A 24496-nucleotide genomic window follows, 5' to 3' on the forward strand; every position below is an offset into this window, starting at 1 on the left:
CCAGCTACCCCTGGGAGCCAATGTCCTCCCTGCTCCTTGGAACTCAGGATGGGGAGGGCTCCCCCTCTCCCTTGTTGCTACCTTTATCCTGCCCACACCTCCACAATCACTCTGACATCAAATTCTCTGCCATTCAGCCCATCTAAGGTTGAAACTTATGTCCTCCTGGAGCCAAGACAAATATAAACAAGGGCCATTTTGACAAGAGAATCATAGCCTACCAGACCGGTTCAGATGTTTGGGGACCTCCACACCTTCCTGAAAACCCTCGGTCTTCTCTCTGCAGAACCATCAAGGCAGGTGGAGGACCGTCTACACCAATCCCCCGGGTGGGAGGAAGCCCCAAGTGAGAAAAGCCCTGCTGTGAATGAGCTTGGGACAAAACCCAGGGAACACTGCAAAAGGCCACTAGCTCAGACCTGTGTACTCAGGGTAGGGTGTTAATCCCTACGACTATGTTAAATGCCTAGGCTTTTTCAAGAGCCAATGATGGCCCCACAAAGCTCAAGTGATAAAAGTGGTGGCTTCACAGATGGCCCAGGTCCTGCAACATTTAGGCACCAAGAAGCTCCTCTTGGACAAGCACAGGTGGGCTTCCCTCCCCACCCCTTCTCGAGCCAGAGGCCAGCAGCGCGGGTGGCCTTCTGCAGACCTGGCGTCTGGCCCTGGCTCTGATACTAACCCACCGTACATCCTTGGACAAATCCCACAGCTTTCTGGACTTGGTTTCCCCATTTGTAACATATGGCAGTTGCATCAGACCATCTCTAAGTCTTTCCATTCTAACACTGCACAATGCTTTGTTTCTCTGGGTCCTCTGAGGACTGTGTGCCTCCTGAAGCAATTATTCCCTCAACTGTGACAGAAAAATGATGTAGATTCCCAGCCACAGAATCCACCCAGGGGCTGCCTACACCCTTCTCCCCACCCCACCAAGCCAGGTAGGCAGATGCCCTTCTGTGGCTTCATGTCTTCTTCCAGGCCACCCTTGATGCTTATTTTAAGCTGAATTCTTCTGGACAGAAACACAGGGGCTGGAGTAGGGGGCGGGGGGTGTAATATCCTGATTTTTCAAAGCCACATTCCTCAGGGTCTGGCACTGACCCATATATTAGGAGTGAGCCCAGAGCCAGGATCTATCAAATGCCCGTGATCCACAAGTCCTGTGTCTTCATCAAGGGAGGGCATTCTGCGTATTGTAGGAATTTACTGTATGTGAACGTGGCTACATGTTTTTTTTAAAAAAAAAAACAGGAAGAACGGAGATAGGCAACAAGGTTTCATTTCAAAATACTCTATAACCTGATTCTGGATCCCCCGCAGAGAAATGCAGAAACTTCCAAAACCAAAGCATTAAATGTGTTAGCAGAACTCTTTCCTGCTCTGTTGAGAAGCAGGGTAACATGATTCTGGTGAACTCTGGGGTCAGTTGTCCTACGTCAGCTAATTGGTTGTGTGACCTTGGGCAAGTTACTCCAAACCTCAGTTTCCTTGTCTGTAAAATGGGGATAATAATAGTTTTATACCTCATGTGGGTATTGTGAGAACTGAGTGAGTCCATCCTTGTGAAGTACTTAGCACGTTGCCTGGCCCGCAACAAGCGTTCAACAAACAGTAGCTCTTTCTGATCGTTCAGTTCACTCTCAGAATGCTTCCCTGATCTCTGACAACGCCAGCAGCCAGAGCACAAAACACCACTGGGGACTCGCGTGTGAAATAAATACCCTTTCTTGAATTAGTAGAAAAAAAAATATTTATTGAGCATATTTATGAACCAGGCAGTGAACTAATTGTTTTTACACACGGTCTCACTTCACCCTCTTGAAAACCCTCTAAGGTCAATCTTATTGCCCTCACTTGACAGAAAAAGAAACTGAGGCTCAGAGAGGTTTTCGTGATTTGTCCTAGGCCGTGGCTAGGGAGTGTTGTAGCAAAGACTCAAATCCTGGGCTTCTGATTCAAGAGCCATCTTCTTTGGGCCACCATCCCTTAGAGAGGTGGTGTCTTTAATTCCTGATTCTAGTGAAATCATACATTAGCATGTCCTTAATTCACTTAAAGAGTCAAATATCATTCTTTTTTTTAATCTTCATGGAAAATAATTTAAATATTAAATATTACTGTCAACATTTCTGGAGAAGGTAAACAGAGAAAGGCAAAAAAATCAGATGCAATATCATAAAGTATAGTAGCCTCCAAACATTTGGGAATCTGGCCAGTGGGCTCTCTTTGGGGATCTCGGGATGAATATCTGACATAAACGCTCCTTCAGATCCTTGATTTGTGAGTCCTGACCTACCAAGTGCGTCTCAATGACCCTTACCTGAAGCAGGCCCCCATCCACCTGCGACACCGGTATAAGATCCTCACGAACTTTGGGAAAACAAATGTATACTAGCATATTTTAGACATTTCTGCCTGGATGTCCTGCCATGTCCACAAACCCATATGTCAAAGTTTCATCACTTCCCCAAATTACCTCCTCCTCCTCTAGAATATTCCAGTTAAGCCTCCCTCATGTCTCCATTACTCAAGCTCAAGACTTTCAAGACTTGAAGAGTCCCTGTTGCCACCTCCCTCTCTCTTGTACCCCACATACTGTCTGTCCTCTGCCAGGTTCTGTGGATTTTTCTTTCATAAAGTCTTGCTTGTTTGCCCCATCCATTTTGTTCCTGCTCTCACCACTGTCCAGACTTCATGTCTTCTCCTTCCTGACTGGAAAAGGCTCCTCTTAGCCACAGGCTTCAGGCTCTCTCCCCTGAACACCTAATCCTCAAGATTAACCATTCCAGAGACGTCTCCAGGATCATCCATGATTCACCATTGACTATACGGGCCAAACTCTAAGCAGCTCAGTCTAATGTTCCCAGCATCCTTATCCAGCTCTGTGCCCCTCAATCTCCCTACCCAAACACTCTGCTTCAGCCATGCTGGTCTATCTTCTGTCCTGGTATGTGCATCCCACATTCAACATTTTGGGAGCAGCCACTGTGCTGGGTCTGGGATGCAAGTTGAATATGACACAGTCTCTGCCCTCAGAAGGCTCACAGTCTAGCGTGAAGAATGGACAAATAGACAAACTGTTATCATACTATGTGAGAGGTAGCCTATGCAGAGTTATGTACAAGGTAAGGTAGATTCCAGGAAGAGATGAGTGACGGGTGGGGGGATAGGGAGATTGCAGGGGAGAGAGAGAGAGATTGCTAACTGGGATCAAGTCCTGGATCTGCCACTTATTCACTGGGTGACCTCAGGAAAGTTAATTAACCCCTTTTCTCCACAGAATCCTTATCTGTAGGATGGAGATGATCATGCCATCTATCTCCTGGTATTTTTCAAGGATTAAAGAATTAATATAGATGAAACCTAACATTCCAGGCCCATATTATAAATCAACAAACTTGCCATTATTATTATTACCTCCGGCTGATTCCCACATACCCCTCCTTCCCTGGAGACGTCCGTCAATTCAATACACCCTCACTGAGGACCTGCTTGGCATCCTAGGGAAGCACCCTCTGACATACCGGTCCCCAGCCCCAGACCACTCCCTCCCCTGGATTCCTGCAGTGCTCACTGCCTACTCAATGAAAACTGCTTGTGTTATCTCTTCCTGGGATATCAGCCTTATCTTGCCAACTACATTGGTGACAGAGGAAATAAGGAAAAAGCAAAGGTGGAAGAAACAGTCATTAAGCACATACCATGTGCAAACATTTTAATATATATTATCACATGTAGCTTTCCTAACCGTGTACATCCTCACTCCACACCTCAGGACAATGGACACTCCCAGCAGCAAGACAATTTTCTCGAAAAATTCTGGATAACAAGCTAACAAGTGGCAGGGCCACAATCTGACCTCAGGCTTCTCACTCCAAAGTCAGCGCACCTTCTTTGTGCAGCTCTTGCTAACCCACTTCCCTGACCCCCCACCAGGACTTGAAATAAGAGAAATCAAAGGCTGTGCACCAGGCACTTTGACCTCACAGTTCTGCTTCTAGGAAATAATAAAAGCATTATGCAAAGATATAGCTGCAATATTGTTTTTAATAGTGAACAAATTTTAAACTGTCTAAACATCCAACAAGTGGAACAATGACTGAGCAAACTGGGGCATGGCCATATCATGGAACACCATATAGCCTTAAAATGTTGTCATAAAAATGTCCTTATTGACATGGAAGGATGGTCCTCATGTGTTGTTGAGTGGGGGGGATGGGTTAAAGTGGTATGTATCATTTATTGGGGGGAGGGTATAGTAAACAGAGACAGCGAGAACCCTAAAATAGGATACAACAAAACAAAGTGGAAATTACCTCTGAAGAGTAAGATTATGGGTGATTTTTATTTTTCCCTTTATGCTTATCTGTAATTTCTGATTTTTCTGCAATGAACGTATACTGTTTCTGACTGGATAAGAAAGTAATTCAAGAGGGTGTACACATAGGTATAAAACAAACTTACGATTACCAAAGGGGAAGGGGGGAGGGATAAATTAGGAGTATGGGATTAACAGATACATACTAGCATATATAAAATAGATAAACAACAAGGATTTACTGTATGGCATGGGGAACTATACTCAGTATCTTGTAATAACGTATAATGGAAAACAGTTGAAAAAAAGAACAATATATTTTTAACTGAGTCACTTTGCTGTACCTCTGAAACTAACACAATACTGTAAATTAACTATACTCCAATTAAATAAATAAATAAAAGAGGGTGTGAGTTATAGCCCAGAAAAGGCAAACCTAGGTTTGGTGGTCAACGGGCAAGGTTCTTGAGAGAGCTAGAGGGTATGAGGGCATGAATGAGAAATTTCAGCCTCTCCCCAGCCCTGTCTCCTACCAGCCCTGCTGCGGCAACCTGCAACCTGTGTCCATGAAGCGAGGACATTTAAATATTTAAACAGACCCAGCTTTGCAGGAACAAATGCACTCAGTCTCCAGGGATCAATCCCACGCCACAGGCCCTGCTCCACAAATCAAGTTTCTGGAGCACGGAGCCTTTCCCACCCCTCCCCCGCTGCACCCCACGCAAGAACCTGCAAGATAATAGCGGCAACAACTGAGGGATGAGGCCGGCTTCCCTTCAGCGGCAAGGGCGGCCAGCCTGAAGGCCGCGTTATTGGCTTTTACCACTGCAGCTTGAAGAGAAAAGCACGTGAGCCTTAGAGAATGGGGGACCTTAATGCCCTCAAAATTTTTTTTAATAAGACTGCAGTAGTCATCTGATTCTTCCTGGGCACTCAGGTATGGGGGAAACCGGAGTGATTTTAAGGAGGTTGAGGTCAAGCAGAGTTTCTAGAACGCCTTGGGAGCAACTATGCCTGCCCCATGCGCCAATCCAGGCTGCTCTCGGCCCCGCGGGGTGGTCTCCTGATATCCCACGGCCCAGCATCCTATCTCTCAGGAAAAGAGCCTCAGTGTTAAGCTGAGAAGAATGGAGCTCATGGCGCGGGGAGACGGCTGACTGAGGAGCTCTAGAGACTCAAGGAAGGAGCTCCCCATCACTGACAAATGAGGAAAGTGGTACCATAGCCACTGAGGGGTGGAACAAAGACGACACCCCCAGACCCTGCTTCTTGCCCCATACATTCTCCCTGGGGTATACACCACCCAGAAGGGCAGGGAGGAACCCAGACCCTATTCTGACACTGCCCCAACTGGACAGAGTTACACCGCACCAGATTTCTAGAAGGGAGGAAACACTGTGAAGTCACAGGCCACACGATCGAAAATACACGTCTGTGGGATGAGGGTGGTAGAGGACAAAATTCTTGCTGATGTGGAGGCTGAGTTGAAAGGGATCACTCCTGATGTGTGAATACCTGACATGACTCAGAGGTGTGTCAAGTTCCCAGGAGGGCTTCAGTCACGTCTGTTTGCCTTTTGTCACTAAGCTACCCTAATGACCCAGTTAGGGGTGGGAGGCAGAGTGATTTTAATAGATTTAAATTTAAAAGGCTCAAAATTATGTAAACTATTCCATTCCACTTCAGCTATAATTACTGCCTGACTCCAGCTTACCAATCTGACACCTGGAAGCCGTCTGTCAACAGTAGCCAGGGCTTCACCTCATAAATAAAAAATAAAAATAATGAGCAAGTGCTCATTCATTCACAGTTAAAGCATGTTTTTCCTCAGCTCTTAGGACAGCCAAACTCCATACTGGTTTGGAGGAAGGCACATTTAGCCAGATGTTTGTGCAGAGATGTGCTGGGGTGTGTCAGCTCTGGAGTTGGAGAAATGAGGATTCATATCCCTGCTTTAGCATTAACCGGCTGTGTGATCTTGGACAAGTCCCCTCACCCCTCTGAGCCTGTTTCTTCTCCCTAAAGTGAGGTCAATTGTCCCTGCCTCTCAAGTTTAGTGTGCGGATTTACAGAAATGCTTAGCACAGTGCTCTGCACACACAAGTACCCATCAGCAGGGGTTATCACCGTAATCAGAAAAAGCTGGGAGCAAAAGACAAGTGTTGGCAAGGATGTGGGGAAGTTGGAGCCCTCGTGCGCTGCTGGTGGGAATGCTAAATGATGCAGCCGCTATGGAGAGCAGTATGGAGGCTCCTCAAAGAATTAAGAATAGAACTACCATCTGATCCAGCAATCCCACATCTGGGTATTTATCCAAAAGAGTTGAAATCAAGATCTCAAAGAGATATTAACACTCCTATGTTCATTGCAGCGTTATTCCCACTAGCCAAGACGTGGAAACAATCTAAACGCCCATCAATGAATGAATGGATAAAGAAAATGTGGTATACACATACAATGGAATATTAGTCATCCTTTAAAAGGAATATTGCATTATTCAATACGCAATCACATGGATGAACCTCAAGAATATTATGCTAAGTGAAATAAGCCAGTCCTAGAAAGACAAATAGTGCGTGAGTCCACCTATATGAGTTCTCTAAAGTAGACAAATTCAAAGCATCGAAGACTGGAATGGTGGTTGCCAGGGGCTGGTGGGGAGGGGGTGATAGGAAATTGCTAACCAACAAGCATAAAGTTTCCATCAAGCAAGATGAGAAACCTCTAGATATCTTCTGTACAACAATGTACCCCTACTGAACAACATATATTGTGCACTTAAAAATTTAAGAGGGTAGGTCTCAGGTTAAGTGTTCTTTCTACAATGTAATTAAATTTAATTTTTTTTAAAGAAAAAATTGGGAAAGGAAAAAAAAAAAAAACTTCACAAATCACTTCCATTGTGCCCCGCAGAAGGGCAAATGGGTGCTTTGTTCCTCCCTAAACGGCTGAAGCTTAGAGACAAAATGTTCTCCTTCTCCCTGAACATCACCCCATCACCACCATCTTCTTTCCTATGATGCTCCTTGAACAAAGAAAATAGAAAAGTGAGTCTCTCATCAAGAGTCTTCCCCAGTGATGCTAACAGAAAATCCAGAGCTGGGAACAGTTAGGAAGAGAAATGGCAAACTCTTGAAATTATTTTCAAAATATCTCAGTAGCCCAAACCCAAGGATTTCTTTCATATGTCTATCCCCAGTTATCATCTCACCTATAAAAGGGAGTTCATTACATTATTGGGATTTAAAGCCATTAAGTAAACTAAAGTCAAGTACTGGGTTGCTGAATTTTATTTCGGACTAATGAGTTTTATATCAATGTTGAAAGAACAGGAAAGGAAAGATTCTAAAGAGACCAACTAAAACAGCAACGCAAGCTGGTGGCACTCTGCCTGGAGAATTCCTGGAGATTCCAGAACTTCCAGATGCAAAAAACAGGGAATAATAAAAGGGTTGATCAGTCAGAGGCCAGAAGCCTTCGAATTTGAATGCAGTAGACCAGTCATTCTCAGAAATCAGTATTCATAATTATTGCCTGAGAAGCTCTCAAAAATGCAGATTCCTAGGCCTGCTCCCAGTGATTCTGACGTAGGAGCTCTGGTGTGAGGCCCAAGAATCCACATTTTAATAAACATCTCAGTTATCTCTGCCCAGGTGGTCCAGGTCCACACTTTGACCAGCACCAACAGCCTTTCCTACAAAGTCACATGTAGGTGTTTTGCTGTAGGGAATGAACACTTTCCCTTTGGCAAGAGGTTGAAAGGGAAGAAACAGAACTTTAATCCTGAAGCTGGGTAAACTTTCAGGATAATTAATAGAGATTGGTTACTTGCTGGAAAATGAAGTATTCATCTACACACACACCATGGATTGGGGAAAAAATAAATTATGTTCAGATGATTTCAATATTTCTCTGAGATGGAATAAATTCAAGGGCTGAGTGAAAGGTAACAAGCAAACTATCTATCACCTGAAGTTAGCAGCTAAGATAATGTTTCAACCACCCACCTTGAAAGGGAAGCTTGGACTGAGAACAGAGCGGGACAACTATATAGGAATATACACCAGGAATGGTTAAATACAATCACATCTGAAAAATAGCTACAACTACTCCACAGAAACCCGGAAAGAGGTGGTGGGGTCCAAGGTGGCCTCATATTTTCATAGATAACTCGAAAGATGGAGTGGAGATTATGCAAATCAATCCATAGACAATACAAAAATGGCAGGGATTGTGAATCTGTGGTGAATTAAATTTAACTACTGGGCAATGTCTTTAAATTTACCTTTATTGAATCTTGCATATTGAAGTCACATATTATTGTATCTCTTTATGGAGACTCAATAGGGCCAAATACAGAGTGATTTATGGAAGCAGGAAAAATCAAATGAGGAAGTAGAAAAGAGCACACACCTGGAGAGGCACTGGCCCGGGGGTCAGGACAGGCACCGAGTGGGAAGTGTTTGAGATGGTACACAGTGCAACGGGGTGGCCAGTTACTTCTATTCTCTACAGATGTGGGTGGTGTTAAAAGCCCACGTGTAAAATAAACAAGGAAATGTGTCTGTTACTCTTTGAACCACTTGGCCTGGGTGCTACTTCCAATGAAAGTGCTGAGCTTAAATTAAACCTGGAAGAGAATTCTGAGCGGGCCAACGCAGAAATTATGGGATGCGTCCCTAGGTAAACCAGGAATACAAGGGGATGTCATGAGGGCCTCCAGCATAGACGAAATCCTGAAGGTGCCTATTTGTTGGGAAAAGATGCACAAAAGCTAAGCGGGCCTGTAGGAGAGAAAAATTTCAGCTCCTATTAAGGAAAAAACAATCATTCAAAGCACAGTTGGAATCATGGAAGAAAGGGCAGCTTATGGTAACACCATCCCTGGGGACATTCAAGGAGTTGACAAGACACCTCTCTACTTAGGATGCATTAGAGATTATTAAAAGCATTCCTTGCTCAGCTGGGGTGGGGTGGGAGGTGGGCCTTGTGACCTCTCCAAAGGTCATTCGTATCCCAAAGGATCACATGTCTGAAGGGCACCAGATAAAAATAAAGTCTATTAATCACTGAGCTGCCACACAATTTCCTAAGAGAGCCAGGATAGAGACGGGCGTTCCACGGCAGACCTTGTCCCGCCGAGGGAGGAAAAAGCAGGCAGCGCCTGTGCAGGCAGAGCCAAGACATCAGCCCCTGAGACTTCCAGAAAGCTGCCACCAGGCCTGCAATCAGGCCTCCCAAGCTCCACAGGGTAAACAGGAGGAGACACAGAGCCCGTGGGGAGAGGAACAGGAAACAGCACATGGCACTGAGAGCCCTAAACAAAAGCCACAGGGGCTCGGGGGCGGGGGGTGAGCCAGGCCAGACAGGGACACCCGCGAGGGCGCTGCGCGGATTCAACACTAAGGAGGCAAAGGCAGGGAAGACAGGAACTGAGGGGAGGGTGGAGAAGGGCGCACAGGTGTGTCTGGGATTATTTCCGGCTGAGAACCCAATGAAAGCTGGAGAGAGAGCGTGAAAGGTAATGCCACTATCTGCGGTAGCAGAAAATCACCTAAGAAAATACAGCTTTTTGAAAGAGGAATGCAGTGGCAATGCCCAGTGCCAAAGCAGCTCTTGGCCTTCTTGATATCTGGGCTGCTCTGGCCAGACACAGCTGGAAAGCCTGCCCCCTGGGGGTCTGAAGGACCCTTCCCAGCCCAGAATCAGTCTTCCGAGGGCTAGCATGCTTGGGCTTTTATACATCAGAACAAAACTGAACCCCATCCAGGAAGCGAGACCCAGGCGGAAGCAGGCACCTCCTGGTATTGCCGAGAGACATCAGACCCATGCCCTGCTCCCTCCTCATGCTGAACCGGCCTCGGCTTGGGATGGAGATGTTACCTGCAGGAGTCGTCTCAGGAATGTCATCAGCACGGTGTATTTAAGCAGCCAAGTGGGGGTCATGGAGTTTGAGTTCTTCTAGCAAAAGGTTCTCCAACCAGCTGTCACCCCACCGGGCACAGAACAACTTTTTGAAATCAAAAGAGGCCAGTGAAGAGGGAGGAAAAGGGCACCACCCCCGATGTACTCCCTGCACCCCATCTTCCCCTGGGTCTCTCCCACTTTCACAGAGACTGCAGACACTGGCAAGACGGGCAGGACGCCCGAGGAACCACTGTGCCCGGGGCCCTGCCTCAGCGGTCCCGCTGCCATCCTCACTGCAGCCCCTTCTCGCCCACGGCGGAGCTCTGCTTCCTCAGAGAGGAGAAGGTGGGAAGGGGAGATGGTCAGGGAGAGAGGTTTCGAGGGCTGCCCTTGCCATGGAGCGAGCAGATGGCACCCGATATTGTGAGAAGATAACTAGGGAAAGGATGCACCACACGGCATGCAGGATCTTAGTTCCCCGACCAGGGATTGAACCCAGGCCCCCTGCCATGGAAGCGTGGAGTCTTAACCACTGGACCATCAGGGACGTCCCTAAGGCAAGGCTTTTAAATCCACCCCCCCCCCCCCAGGGGCTTCCCTGGTGGCGCAGTGGTTGAGAGTCCGCCTGCCGATGCAGGGGACACGGGCTCGTGCCTTGGTCTGGGAAGATCCCATATGCCGCGGAGCAGCTGGGCCCGTGAACCATGGATGCTGAGTCTGCGCGTCCGGAGCCTGTGCTCCGCAACAGGAGAGGCCACAACAGTGAGAGGCCGCTTACCGCAAAAAAAAAAAAAAAAAATCCACCCCCCAGTGCTCTGATAGGTGAGAAAGACAAAAGCTCTCTCAAGCTGACAGCAATCCCTCGGAAAGCTGCAGGTCCCTGGAGGTCCACCCACTGCCACCGCCCCCGCTGCTCTGCCCCTTGGCCCCTCCCCATCTCTGTCTGCAGACCCTAAACCCAGGAGCCAGGCAGTCGCTTGTCCATAGATGTTTCAGAAGCAAGCAAGAGAAGCTGGAGATGGATCGAGGGCCATTTATTAAACTAAGTCATGGTCAGAGAAAGATTCATAACCTGCCCCACCTGGGACAGGAGAGCGAGAAAGAGAAAGGAAGTTAAAGGGAAACAAATGAAAAGCCACAGGAGCCAAGTACCTTTGTTGGAGGATTTTGAGTTATGCTTTTGTTTGAATTCTCTGAAACAGAGAAAGAAATAGAGGATGAACCTTAAGGAGACAGAGAGTGAAAGAGAGAGAGCCGGAGGAAAGTCACGAAGGAGGGCGCTGCAGGGAGAGGAGCACAGGGCAGGGAGGCCTCCGGGCTTGCTTCTCCTTCCTGCAAGCAACACCAGGGCCTGGAGCAGCAACGAGGGGAGGTCAGGGCGTGACTGCGGTGAGGCAGCAGCAGGCAGGCCCGAGAGCAGAAGCCAGCGAGCCTGAGGCTGGGGCGGCACAGGAAGCATGGGGCCGGGGCAGGAAGGCAGCGTCTGCCATACTCACTATCACAGACGTAAGGTTTGTCGTGGTCTTCCTGAGAGGCGGCGTCGTGCCTCCTTCTGCCACCTGTGGAGCCGCGGGCCTGGGGAGACACGGGAATATTGGCATGCTTGTTATGCTGACAATCACTACGGTTCCTGAGCACGTTTTCTGTGAGGCCCTGAGCGCTTCACCCATATCTCCTCATTCAACTTTATACTATATTTGTAGTCTCTCATACACCAACCCCATTTTACAGGCCAGGAAACTGAGGCCCAGGGATGCTAGGTAACCTACCCAAATCACTCAGCTACTCACCCGTATCACTTCATTGAATCCTCACAACTCCAAGAAGCAGGTGCTACTATTATCTCCATTTTGCAGATTTAGGAGACTGAGGCAACAGAGGGGTTAAGTAGCTTCCCCAAGGTCACTTGCTCACTAAGTGCAGAGCCAGGAGGCAAACTCAGGACAGTCTGACTGCAAAGCCTTGAGCAGTCAGAATTCCCATCCTCTGCTGTTGCCCCTAGGATCTCTTCCTCCAACTCCTTAGCCAGCTTCGCTGAAACCACATGTGGGTGCCAACCCAGCTCCCCTCAGCTGCCCAGATAATGGGCGAATTAGAGCAAGTAGCGTAAATGCAGCTATCACCCCAGACTCCTGTGTTCACGCTCCCCTCCAGCTCAAGTCTCTCAAGAGGCAGCCAGGGCTTCCCTGGTGGCGCAGTGGTTAAGAATCCGCCTGCCAACGCGGGGGACAGGTTCGAGCACTGGTCCGAGAAGATCCCACGTGCCTCGGAGCAGCTAAGCCCGTGAGCCACAACTACTGAGCCCGCGTGCCTAGAGCCCGTGCTCCGCAACAAGAGAAGCCACCGCAGTGAGAAGTCCGGGCACCGCAACGAAGAGTAGCCCCCGCTCGCCGCAACTAGAGAAAGCCTGCGTGCAGCAACAAAGACCCAACAGAGCCAAAAATAAAATAAATAAAATAATTTTTTTAAAAAGATGAGATAGACCAGAAAATGCTTTAAAAAAAAAAAAAAGAGGCAGCCAGGCCTAGCATCGGGGAGTGAGCTCCCCTCCGCCCTGCTCAGCCTACTCCATAGGGCAAGCTTCCACTGAGGCCCCCCTGTGTGGTCTGCCTCGGGGCTCCAGCCAGTGGCAAGAGCCCTTGACACCCCACACTCTCCTGGGGCTGGACTCTTGAGACCCCCACCCTGTGTGCATCTCCACCAGCATCATCCGGCGTGAGGGTGGGATGGGCTCTACCTCCAAGGATAGAAAAGAGCAGCCAGAGAAGGAGCTGGCGGCTGTGCAGCCCCAGGACAGTGGCTACAAGAACATGGCAAGGTTTATTTTTAGACCTTTGTAAGTCCCACACCGGTCACATGGGTAGCACCCTAGCCTCCTCCAGGTCATTCTCTGGTAATGAGTAGCAGTAAACTTCCCAACCAAGGAAAGGGCCTGCTGGGGTCTTTGGGGACAGAGAAGAAGGTGCAGCAGATGAGAAATAAAACATGGCAACACCTGGTGTGCAGGGTAAATGGGGCAGTCCCAGGGGCCTGGTCTGGAAAAGTGAGCCCCGGGGGTACTTCATGGTCAAAAGGCCTTGAGTTGCTCACACCCACCCACCCACCCACACACACACACACACACACACACACAGTTTCCCTGGGGATGTCACAGTGGAAAGGCCTGTACCCCAGCCCTACGGGGGCTCACACTCTCCCCAAACACACACCCTTCACAATCAACACCACCTGCCAAGCTACCAAGGCCACCACCTCCTCGGCTGTCTCTTTCCAAAACAAATTACAAAGTTCCACCTCCCTCCTTCCCTCCCCTCCAGGGCACTTCCCCTCCTAGCCTCCCCGCCCCCCACCCCTGCACACGCACCAGCCCGCAGTCCCCTCCCCTCGCCCTCATTACTCAGAGTTGACCCCAAGAGGGAGCTGGGCGGCACTGGCAGTCACCCCGAGGCACTGACAGGCCTCCCCGCCTGCCCACATTGAGGGTGGTCACCCTCAGCTGCCCGCGCCCCGCCCCCAGCCCCCCTTGGAGAAGCCGGGGACAGCTTGACGTGTGCCGCCCGCAGCCCTGTCACAGGCGCCTGGGAGCAGGTGAAAGCAAGTCAAGCAGAATGACAGAGGCAACAGCAGACTCAGGGAGGAGGTTCTGGGAGACTAAAAATACCACCCAGGAGAAGAGGAGGAGAGCTGGAGCTGGGAGCAGCCAGCAGGAAGCAGGGGCCCTGCCGAGAGCCAGGGTTTAATTGCGCTCTGCAGGGCTACTGGCAGGGTGGCTGCTGCTCCCGCTTTCTCCCTGCACCTCAGTTTCCCCAACTGCAAAATGGGGATTGTGGCTATAGGGCATTGAGGGGACAGGCAAGGGACGCCTCCTGTGGTTGGAGCACACTTCTAGTCTCCTGGAATGTTTCAAGCTTGGAAACTCGGAATCCTACTTGTCTTGCTCAAATGTCACCTCCTCAGAGAAGCCCTCCTGACCAATGCATGTTCACTCATCCCCTCCATCGGTCTCTTACCCCTACCCTGCTCCATGTCATAGCACATAGCATTGTCTGACATTATATTATATGTGTGTTGGTGTACTTGTTGGTTTTCCATCTCCCCCACATAAGGGTGGAAAACGTCTATTTGGGTGACCATTATACTTGGAACCTGGCACAGGGCCAGTCACCTAAGCAGCACTTAATAAATGTTTGCTGCATAAATGAATCAATCCATCAGTCGGCTGGTCAGTGAGTTAATCATCTTTGGTTCTTCTTCTTCATTCTCTGTATCCAAGTGCTATTGTGTCTTCCTTCAAAAGCCATCTTAGGCTTTGCATTTCCCTTCTATTCCACATCTTAATCCAGGAGCTCATCAATTAACCCCTGAACTGCTCAAAGAACCCGCCAGCTGGGGTTCTACCTCTGCGTTGCCCTACCCGATCCATCCTGCATGAGTCTCAGACCAATTAGACAAAAGGAGTGAAGGACGGGAGCCCATGGTCATCCATTCGTTCACTGCCATCCAAAGCCCACTGACATATCCACTGACGACCTAGTGCCAGTCCTACCAGGATCACCTCATGCTGATGCTATGTCCAAGTCTTTGTTTTGATGGATCCCGGTCATGGATCAGCCTCTACTCTGCCCACCCACATCTGGTCCATGCTTTAGCCTTGCTAACATGCCACACCTCCAAGAATCTTCCTCTTGCCACACTGAGGAGTAAAGCATCAGCTTTAAAGTCAGACAGACATAGGTTTAAACACTAGCATGTGTTTTTGGACAAGTTACTTCTCTAAGCATTAGTTTTCTCAGCTGTAAAATGGGCATAGCAACATCTTCATTGCAGAGCTGTAGTGCTAATAAGGGGGTGTGAAACCACAGGGGACAGAACTAGGTCTACAGGAAGTACTCAATAAACTGTTTCCCCTCCTTGCCCAGTTAATTGCTCTTTCCTCTGAACTCTTATTGCATTTGGTAAGTGCACGGTCAGAAGCCTGCTGCTTTCTAATTGTATCATGACTATCAGCATTTTCTCCTCAATTTAATTCCAAGGTCCTCGAGGGCAAAGATGACACTTCGTACTTTAGTATGAACCCGTGACATTTAGCACTATGCTGGGCACACAGCATCCAAAGCTCTTTCACATATATTAGCTCAGTTAATTCCTACAACACCATCTGAGTTTAACCAAGTAATATTATTCCCATTTGGCACTTGATGAAACAGGTTCTGAGAGGGTTCATGATTTGCCCATAGTCACAGAGCCAGTAGAAGGCGGAGGCCCAGGTTTCCAGAATCTGTTACAGAAAACTTTGAAGCTGATGTCCAAAAGAAACCATCCTCCCTCTCTGAGAACTACTCACCCGACTCCACTCCTCCCCATTTCACCTCCCCATTCACACATTGGTGGGCCATGGCTGCCAAGACTGCACCACACAGCCCTGCCCTACTGGCCGCCGTTGATTGGCTGGCTCAGGAATAGGCATGTGACCCAAGCTGGGCCAACCAGATTCTACCCCCAAGGTACTCAGAATTGGGAAACAGTGACTCTAGTTAGTACAGGTCACTTGGGGGACCCATAAATTCAGGAACTATGGGGCCACGTGCACAGAGAAGCAGGAGAGGCAATCCTGCAAGAGAAGAATAAAGGAAGGAGAAGTAGAGGCCAGAGCTACCTGGGTTCCTTATTCCTTCCCAATCCTAAATCCCTGCCACCTTCTTGTCCTTCCTGAATCTTCAAAAATTGCTCAAATATGGGACAATGGCTCAGCAGCTTTTCAAATACTTCCCACTTTTGCTTAAGCTTAAGTTGAGTTTCCTACAACTAAAAGACTCTCAACTCGGACAGACTCAGTCCCAAGCAGAGAGCTAGTCGCTCTGTATCTGTTGTTCTCAAATAGTGGTCAGGGGATCCTTGCAGGTCCCTGAGACCCTTTCAGGGAGTCTCCAGTGTCAAAACTATTTTTGTAATAGTACTAAAATGTCATTTGAAAGTTTTCACTCTCACAAGTGCACAGTGGAGTTTTCTAGCGGCTACACGACACAATGATGTCATCACTCTGTGTGCATGTGTATTCTTAAATTTAACATTTTTCCTGTTTTGATTTCTAATATGGGAATTATCACTAGTTATAACCCACCAGAACAATAGCTTTTGGGGCTCTCAGTAATTTGTAAGTAAAGAATCCCTGAGACCAAAAAAAAATTGAGAACCACTGCTCTATACTCTTGCCATCTAAAGTGAGGTGCTCAGACCAGCAGCACTGCCATCTCCTGGGATCTTGTTAACCAAGCAAGATCTCAGTCCCCACCCACCAAACCTACTGCATCAGAATTTGCAGTTGAGTAAGATCACCAGGTGCTTTGTATGCACATTAAAGCTTGAAAGTACTGGACTACACCACAGTGCATCATAAACACTTACTGATTGGTAATACTCACACGGATGACTCACAGGAATTCCATGAACTTTAAAGAGCTTTGATTTGTTGGGCTAAAGTGACCACAGATACAATTATTCATTGTTGGGCCTCAATTTCTCTCACCCCTCAGGGAATCTCCATTGTCAAGGTTCTGAGATTTGTTCCCTTTGCTTGCACCCTCCTAATAATATCTAGCCTTATATTAAGCACTCAAAATTGGCTGTGTACTATTACCTCAATTTTAATGATGAGGAAACTGAGACCCAGCCTACTTATTCAATTTGGTCAGGGTCACAGAGGTTACCTGAACCACCCAAAGTCTAGTAAGTCGTAGAGCTGGGATTTGAACTCACGGTTCAAACAAAGCAGAGACTGTTCTTGTCATCACTACCTTAGCCCTGACTTCCTCAATGAGCACACAGAGCACCTGGGAGTCCTGTTAAACTGCAGACTCTAATTCAGCCCACCTAGGGTGGAGTCTGGGGGGGACCTGCATTTCTAACAAGCTCCCAGGTGACACTGATGCTGCGGCCCAAGGGCCGCATACTGAGATGTACAGCCTCAGCCTCAGACCTCAGTCCCGACAACGGAAATGGAGTGACTGTCCTCCAGGAGCCAGTAGCAGCTTGAATACGCCTTAAAGGGTAGCTTCATTGAGCCTGTGGGTTAAGCAGCTCCATACCTTATTCCAGCACAGGTAGGCTCACCTGCACTTTCCAGGTCCTCCCATGGCTCCCACCATGGATGTCTACAATGTCACTGCACAATGTAGAGCCGTTTGGCTGCCCCTTGGCCAGCCTCGGGTGGGCCCAGAGCTAGTCTAGGCCCCATCCAACCCCCTCGCTGTGTTCAGGCCTTTGCTCAACTCCCATAAATCTGAAATATGACTTTCTGTTCTTTTTCCATCATTCATTCAACAAAATAGTCAGTGGTCACATGCTGGGCACTGGGCCACATGTGACCCAGTAGAAAAAGCACAGACCTGTGTTCAAGTCCTAGCTTCTTCCTTACTAGGTTGGATGTCCTTGAACAAGTTCCTTAACCTCTCTAGGAGTAATAATACCCACGTATGAGAATGAAAGAAGCAGTGCTGTCCAAGAGAAATATAATGGGGGTCACGTGTCATTTTAAATTTTCCAGTAGCCACGTTTTTAAAAAAGAAGCAGATGCAATTAATTTCAGTAATACATTTTATTTAATCCAATCTATCCAAAGTATTACCATTCCAATATGTAATCAGTATAAAAATATTAATGAAGTGTTCACCATTCTTTTCCTACTATATCTTTGAAATATGGTGAATATTTTACACCTACACCACATTTCAATTTGAATTAGCAACACGTCAAGTGCTTGGTAGCCACCCACACGTGGCCAGTGGCTGCTGTAAAGAACAGCGCAGAAATAGAGAATGCAGTATAAAGGACCTATCGTCACCATGGATGTCGTGTTTATGATATCGCTATCAACCTGTTGTGTTTATGATGCACTGTGGTATAGTCCAGTAACGTAGCTCTTATTGTGAAGCGCTCATCACACTGCCTGATGTATAGGAAGTATACAGTAAGTACAAATGGCTGTTGCTGCTGCTTCTGCCGGTGTTCTTACAGAGAAGACACCCAGTTCGTATTTGCCAACTACAAGTTCAACGCCTAGATTTCAGTTGGGAGTGGAGAAGATGTAAAGACGACCATTCTCCATCATCTACTCGAGTAAGTTTGGTTTGGGCTGAGACAAGGGTTGGAAGCAGGCCTGGAGGTACACAGCAATTGGAGTTCACAAAAGGCCCAGAAACTCCACGTTCTAAAGCCTCCTTTAGAATGGAATAAGATATCCATTATTTTGTAACCCCCAAAGAAGGCATGGATCCAGGCAAGTTCATCAGGGGCCACTAAGATGATTAGGTGAAAAGGTGATGGGGCACTTTCTAAGGAGAGATCTGGCTGACAACACCCAAATCCACTGATCATTTTTACCACCACTGAAAGCAGAACGAGTGGACAGCATACACCTCCAGATGTGAAGCAATAAGAAGCACACATCACACCTAAGAGAGAGTCTAGCCTTACCAAAAAGTATTTACACACACGCACAAATATCCCGAATCTAATCAAGTCTCTCATCAGACCACCAGTTTTCAGGAGATAAAGAGGATTGAGGGACACATTAAACACCACCAGTCTGCCAAATCTAGAATATGAGAAATTCCACAAGACCAACCACCCAAGTTCTTCAACAAATAAATGGCATGGAGAAAAAATATATATATGTATGTGGTAGGGAGTAGCAAGGAAGAAGTATATTATAGAATACAAGAGACCTAAGTTTCAAACAAACCAACTATAAAAAGGCATTTTTGAGAAAATCAGGGGGAAAGGATCAGGGACTGGATAGTAGATGTTAGAATCGTTATTTTTATTGGGTATGATAATGATACCTGTTAGAGATATACATTGAGGTATGTACAGGTTAAATGAAAAAATGTCTAGGGGCTTGCATTCAAATATTCCGCGCACACACACACAAACCCCACAAACATACAAACCAACCAAAAGTGAGAGTAAAGAAAGGATTAAACAAGAGTGTCAAAACATTGATCATGGCTGGAGCTGAGTTGTGGCTCTGTAAGGTGTGCAGCATCAGAGGACCACCCTGTCCAGACTGAGAAATTCCAGCTCCTGTCAAGTCGGAGCATCTCAGCTCAGCATGGGCACTGCTAGGCCCCTTGCACCAGTCACCTAGGAACTTGCTTATAATACAGCTCTCCAGGCCCTACCCCAGACTTCCTAAATCAGAACTCCCGGGAGTGGGTCCTGCAAATTTGCATTTCGATAGGCTCTCGTGGTGTTTCTGATGTGTACTCAGACGTAAGAACCACGGGAATAGAGAGGCTTGCCATAATTATCACTGGACCCAAGCTCACAGGGCATCCAGGACTAGTCCCTAGTCCACAGGAGGGGTAAGCATCCCGCCTAGAGCCTGAAGGAGCCAGACAGGCCTCAGAGAGTTAATTCTCCAGATGGGAAGCAGCAGTTCATCCCCGCAGGTCCCGCTGCATCTGGCTATTGTCAGATACTCCTGCAGAGCCCTGAAGGTAATCCCAGAAAACCCCTCTGGGCTTGAACGTGAGGACTCTGGAGGACCACCCCGAATGCCAGAGAGTACCGCTCAGGTTTCGCTCCCTCCGCTTAAGAGTCACCCTCATATTTTTATTCCTTCCACCACGGATTTCCCCTCTGCCATTCCCCAGGCTTCTGGCCTTTTCTTGTCACATTCCAGGCCCACACGCCTCCAAAGCCCCCGCCACACTGGCTTGGGAACCATCAGCTGCAGCCCCCATGCCTTCCCAGTTTGCTCCCACTCTCTGCCTAGTGAAACGTACCCCAAAGCAGGTGTCCTGACCCTGTCATTCTGGGATAGCCCCAGGGACAGGACACTTCCCGCCTTATTCTATGACTGAGGAATGGGGACAGCGGTCACATTCCCCTCATCCTCCACCCTCACCCACACCTCAACCTCCACCTTCCCCAGACCCTCACCATCCCCTCGGGGCACCGTCTGCCTCTTCTCTCCCTCTTGCCAGCTCTAAACTCTCGCAGGCTATCACCTGAGAACCAGAATTCTTCTGGAGGTTTCCTCTCTGGGTGTCCTGCAAGGAAGACCATGGATACACCCTCTATCTAGCTGCAGTGGGATTTTGAACCTAGGGACCCGTTGTTTGCCAGGCCCCGGCCTCCCCAATCTCTTTCCTCCCTTCACGGCTTACCCGTCCTCTGGTCCGATTCTTCCGCTTGGGAATATCTTCTTCTAAATCCTCTTCTTCATTTCCTTCTTCTACATTTTCATCATTTTCCAAAACCCTCTGAAATGACAAGAAAATAGAAGCGTTGAGAAATAAAATGCAAAGGAGAAAACCATCAGAGGGTAGTTCGGAGGGTGTTCTGTTTTGGTGTGCTTTTTTTAACACAGTGAAGATGTGGCCATGGCTTGGGAAGCTAGGCCTCCAAAAGGCTGGCCAGGAACTGGAGCTCTTGGCGGTACCAACTCTCTCTCCTGGGACCCATCCAGCCAACTCCTCCTAGAACACCGACATTTTCAACTCTTTTTGCCCAAGAAATGTGTTCTAAAAAGAGAATACTCTGGTAGGGGTACCCTTCTATGTGGGCCCAAGATGTCTGGTCAAAACTTACTTTCATGTAATTTTCCTTTTGTTCCTAAAGGGCCACCTCAAATATATGAAAATATGTTTCTCCTTTCCCTGGCATTCTGGAATCCTGCCCTGTTTGATGAAAACAAGTAACTTCCTGTCCATCTGAACAGAATTTGACATGAATGTGTTATTCATAATCTTCCATTGTTATTTTTTTAAGAGTAATGGATTTTCGTTACAGCACATTACTTGTAATGGGGCTTAAAGATCATAACTTTAATTCTCTCTCTCCAACAGCCCCGTGAGTCACACTGCAGCAGAGAATCCAATTTCCATTTTACAGGTAAATAAACTGAGGCTGAAAACAGTTTTGACTGCTCAAGATCAGATAGCAGAATCCAAGACCAAAGCAAGGTCAGGTTCATCAGCTCAGAGTTTCCCATTTCTCTCTCAGCCCTTGTGTCTGAGAATTCCAAGGCATATTGCAGTACTTCCTATAGGACCTGAGCACCTCACTTGCTTTGGCGTAGGGGAGGAAAGGGGAGGTAAGCTGCGTATCTCTAGGTTTAAGGGAGGGATAAGAGACTGTGGCAGAGGATCCAGCCCCCCAGAGTGGAAGTGGGATAAAGGGAAGGGGAGCCCACGGATTCCATGTCAGAAGCCCTGGGGGCTTCTTTATAAGCTCACCGTGTGACCTTGGGTGAGTCATCATCGCTTCATGCCTCAGTTTCCCCAATTATAAAATAGGAACTCATTCATTCACTCAACAAACATTTGTCTAAGGCTGACTACATGGCAGGTACTGTGCTAGATAAGCCAAAAAATGGCTACAGTCCTGGCCCCAAGTGGACTCTATAGTCTAATGAAGGAAGGACAGATTCAATCAACATACATAACCATATAATTACAACTGCTATGAAAACAGTGACAGGCAAGTTCAAGGTCCTATGAGAGGTTGTTAGAAGGGACCTTTCCTAATCTGAGGTCAGGTAAGGCTTACCTGTGGAAGTGAACTAAGGAAGTTTAGATGTAAAGGATGGACAGAGACTAACCTTGGGGACAGGGACCAAAGGGAGGAGAGGAGGGAAAGTATTCTACTCAAAGGCAACAGCGTGAGCAAACTCCCTGAAGCAGGGAGGGGAATATGGCTTGTCCAGAGAGCAGGAAGAGGCCAATGTGACCAGAGCTCAGTGGCTCAGGAAGAGACTGGCCTAAGATGAAGCTAGAAGGGTGGGTGGGCACCAAGTTATACAGGACTACAGCATCCACCTATCCTTGTGGTAACAGTGCGACAACCACACAAGCTATGAAAAGACTTAGAAAGCGGGACTTCCCTCGTGGCGCAGTAGTTAAGAATCCGCCTGCCAATGCAGGGGACACAGGTTCAATCCCTGGTCCAGGAAGATCCCACATGCCACAGAGCAACTAAGCCTGTGTGCCACAACTACTAAGCCTGTGCTCTAGAGCCCATGAGCCACAACTACTGAGCCCACGTGCCACAGCTACTGAAGCCCGTGCGCCTACAGCCCGTGCTCTGCAAAAAGAAAAGCCACTGCAATGATAAGCCCGCACCCTGCAACAAAGAGTAGCCCCTGCTCACAGCTACTAGAGAAAGCCCACGCACAACAATGAAGACCCAACACAGACAAAAAATAAAAATTAATAAAATTGAAAAAAAAAAAACCATGCTGCTAATAATTTTTTTAAAAAAGACTTAGAAAGCAGCATGCATGGTACTGACTTCTGGTATCACCATCACGGTTCCAGTGGCCTCCTGGACAATGCCCTGGGCCTGTCCTCAAAGCAAGAAGCCCAGGGGTGAGTTTCCAGTGACCTTCTCCCATTGCCTTCTTGTCAGAGAGTTCCATTCCCATCGCAGGGATCAGGATATTGCTAATCGCTAAATCCTCCCAAAGAACTCAAAATAGGTCTAGTAAATTCTTCTCTGGCTTCTCTACCAGGTTTATATGGGAAGCCATCAGCTGATAGCACTTAGGCTCTCTGGGCCAACCTTAGCCACCTAACAGAGAAGCAACGGCATCTGCCAGACACGACCTCTGGCCCACAGCTAGGAAACGCTGGCCCGGGTCCACAGCAAGCGTCCTAGCCTTCCTGCGCCTGGGTTTCCTGAACCGTAGGGGGGAACACTAGTGAGACAATGACAAGTCAGATGCTCTGCAGCCTTTGGTGAAAAGATGCAGCATAAATACAAGGTGTCGTTCTTACCACAACTGTTGCTGTTTGTACAGCCATCTTGCAAACTCTCTGGGTGTTGAAGTCATTTAATCATGGTAAGTTCCAAGTGCCTCGAATTTAAAGATCATTGCCTCTGGCATCTCAGCGCAGTTCTGGTGCCACTCTCATTTTTTATTATGAAGGTATTTATTACCCGCAATATGGACTCTGGGTTGGAAGGTGAAAGCTGGTAAAGGTAGCTTCACTAGTCCCTAGATGTGCCGCACAGCTTCAACATCCTGGAGAAAACTGACTTCTCCCTCCCTCTTCCCACTGGCTTCCCTGTGTCTCTAGAACCTCTGGTCCGAGCCCCAGGCCTCACATGTGACAGCAGCATTTCCTGTGTCTCTGCATTTCCTGTGTTTCTGCATTTCCTGCGACGTGGCCCTGACACCAGAAGCCTCTCTACTCAACTCGGGAGAAGCCAGGAGTTCCTAACAAACAAAGCACGTATTCAGGGCTCAGGAAGCAGAGGGAGCATCCTGTATTAGGAATGAAGGGCAGGGGTGTCCAACTAGAGATGCAGCTCATCCCCCGTGACACACTTTCATTCCCTGTCCAAGGACATTATCTGGAAAATAAACACATTTTAAAACAACTTTGCTCCCTGTTACTCTAACCAGTCTTTACGGTGATGATAATGATCATTTGTGGCTGTGCTTTTTTTAAAAAGAAGGAATTCCTCTTTTTTTTTTTATTGTGTGTGTATCAGAGGAATTCCTCTTTAAAGATTCCATTATCTCCAGCTGGAAGAGTGCAAAATTCTGCTATTTCCCTCCTTGCACTGCTGGCCCTGCATCCAGTCTCCTTTCCATGCAGCATCCACAGGGGTCTTAAGGAAACACAAATTCACTGCCCTGGTTAAAATCCTCCAAATGGCTTCCTTTTTCACATCCCATGAATCCAAGAGCCTCCTGCAGGTCTGGCCCTGCCCACCTCTCCAAGTGCCTCCCCGGCCCTTCCCTCCCTGGCACCCTGCTCCAGCCACACCAGCCTCCGTTCTTTGCACACAACGAGCTCAGAACTATCGCGATGCCTTCAAGAGCACTGTTCCTCTGCCCAGAAAGCCCTTCCCAGGTCCCTCACTTTACTGGCTCCTTCTCATCTCACAGGACCGGGGTATAGCCCTTGTCTCCCCTAGGATGCTACCTAGAATCCGTTCCTCCTCTTATACTGAGCCTTCATACTCTGTTCTTTTCATGGCATTTATCCTGAAATGCAGTTACTTTACTTGCTTGTTTACTTGCTTTCTGTCTGTATGTCATGCTACAAAATAAGTATGAGCAGAGGGGACAGGTCTCTCTTGGTTCCCCTGTTACCCCAGAGCCCAGCACAATGCCTGCTCAGAGGAGGCACTCAATAAACTTTGATGGAATGAATGGAAAAATGAACAAAACTGTCCATTTGTTACATGTGCACTTTATTTTAATAATCAAAGCCAATAAAAACATGTAAACTCATCTGGCTTTTGGTCCTGGTT

The 24496-nt window shown here is 47.8% G+C and overlaps 1 protein-coding gene across 1 annotated transcript in view; it reads right to left on the reverse strand.

Annotated features, from left to right (window-relative positions):
* Positions 1-24496, reverse strand: part of DPF3 (double PHD fingers 3) — a 256158-nt gene that overhangs the window by 89188 nt on the left and 142474 nt on the right. Inside the window, exons 5-6 of the mRNA XM_032624903.1 lie at positions 20398-20493; positions 11725-11803 (exon numbers count right to left, since the gene is read on the reverse strand). Of these exons, the coding sequence (XP_032480794.1) occupies positions 11725-11803; positions 20398-20493 (175 nt within the window). The remainder of the gene's footprint in view (positions 1-11724; positions 11804-20397; positions 20494-24496) is intronic.

Source organism: Phocoena sinus, chromosome 2 (assembly GCF_008692025.1).
Source record: "Phocoena sinus isolate mPhoSin1 chromosome 2, mPhoSin1.pri, whole genome shotgun sequence".
Lineage (NCBI taxonomy): Eukaryota > Metazoa > Chordata > Mammalia > Artiodactyla > Phocoenidae > Phocoena > Phocoena sinus.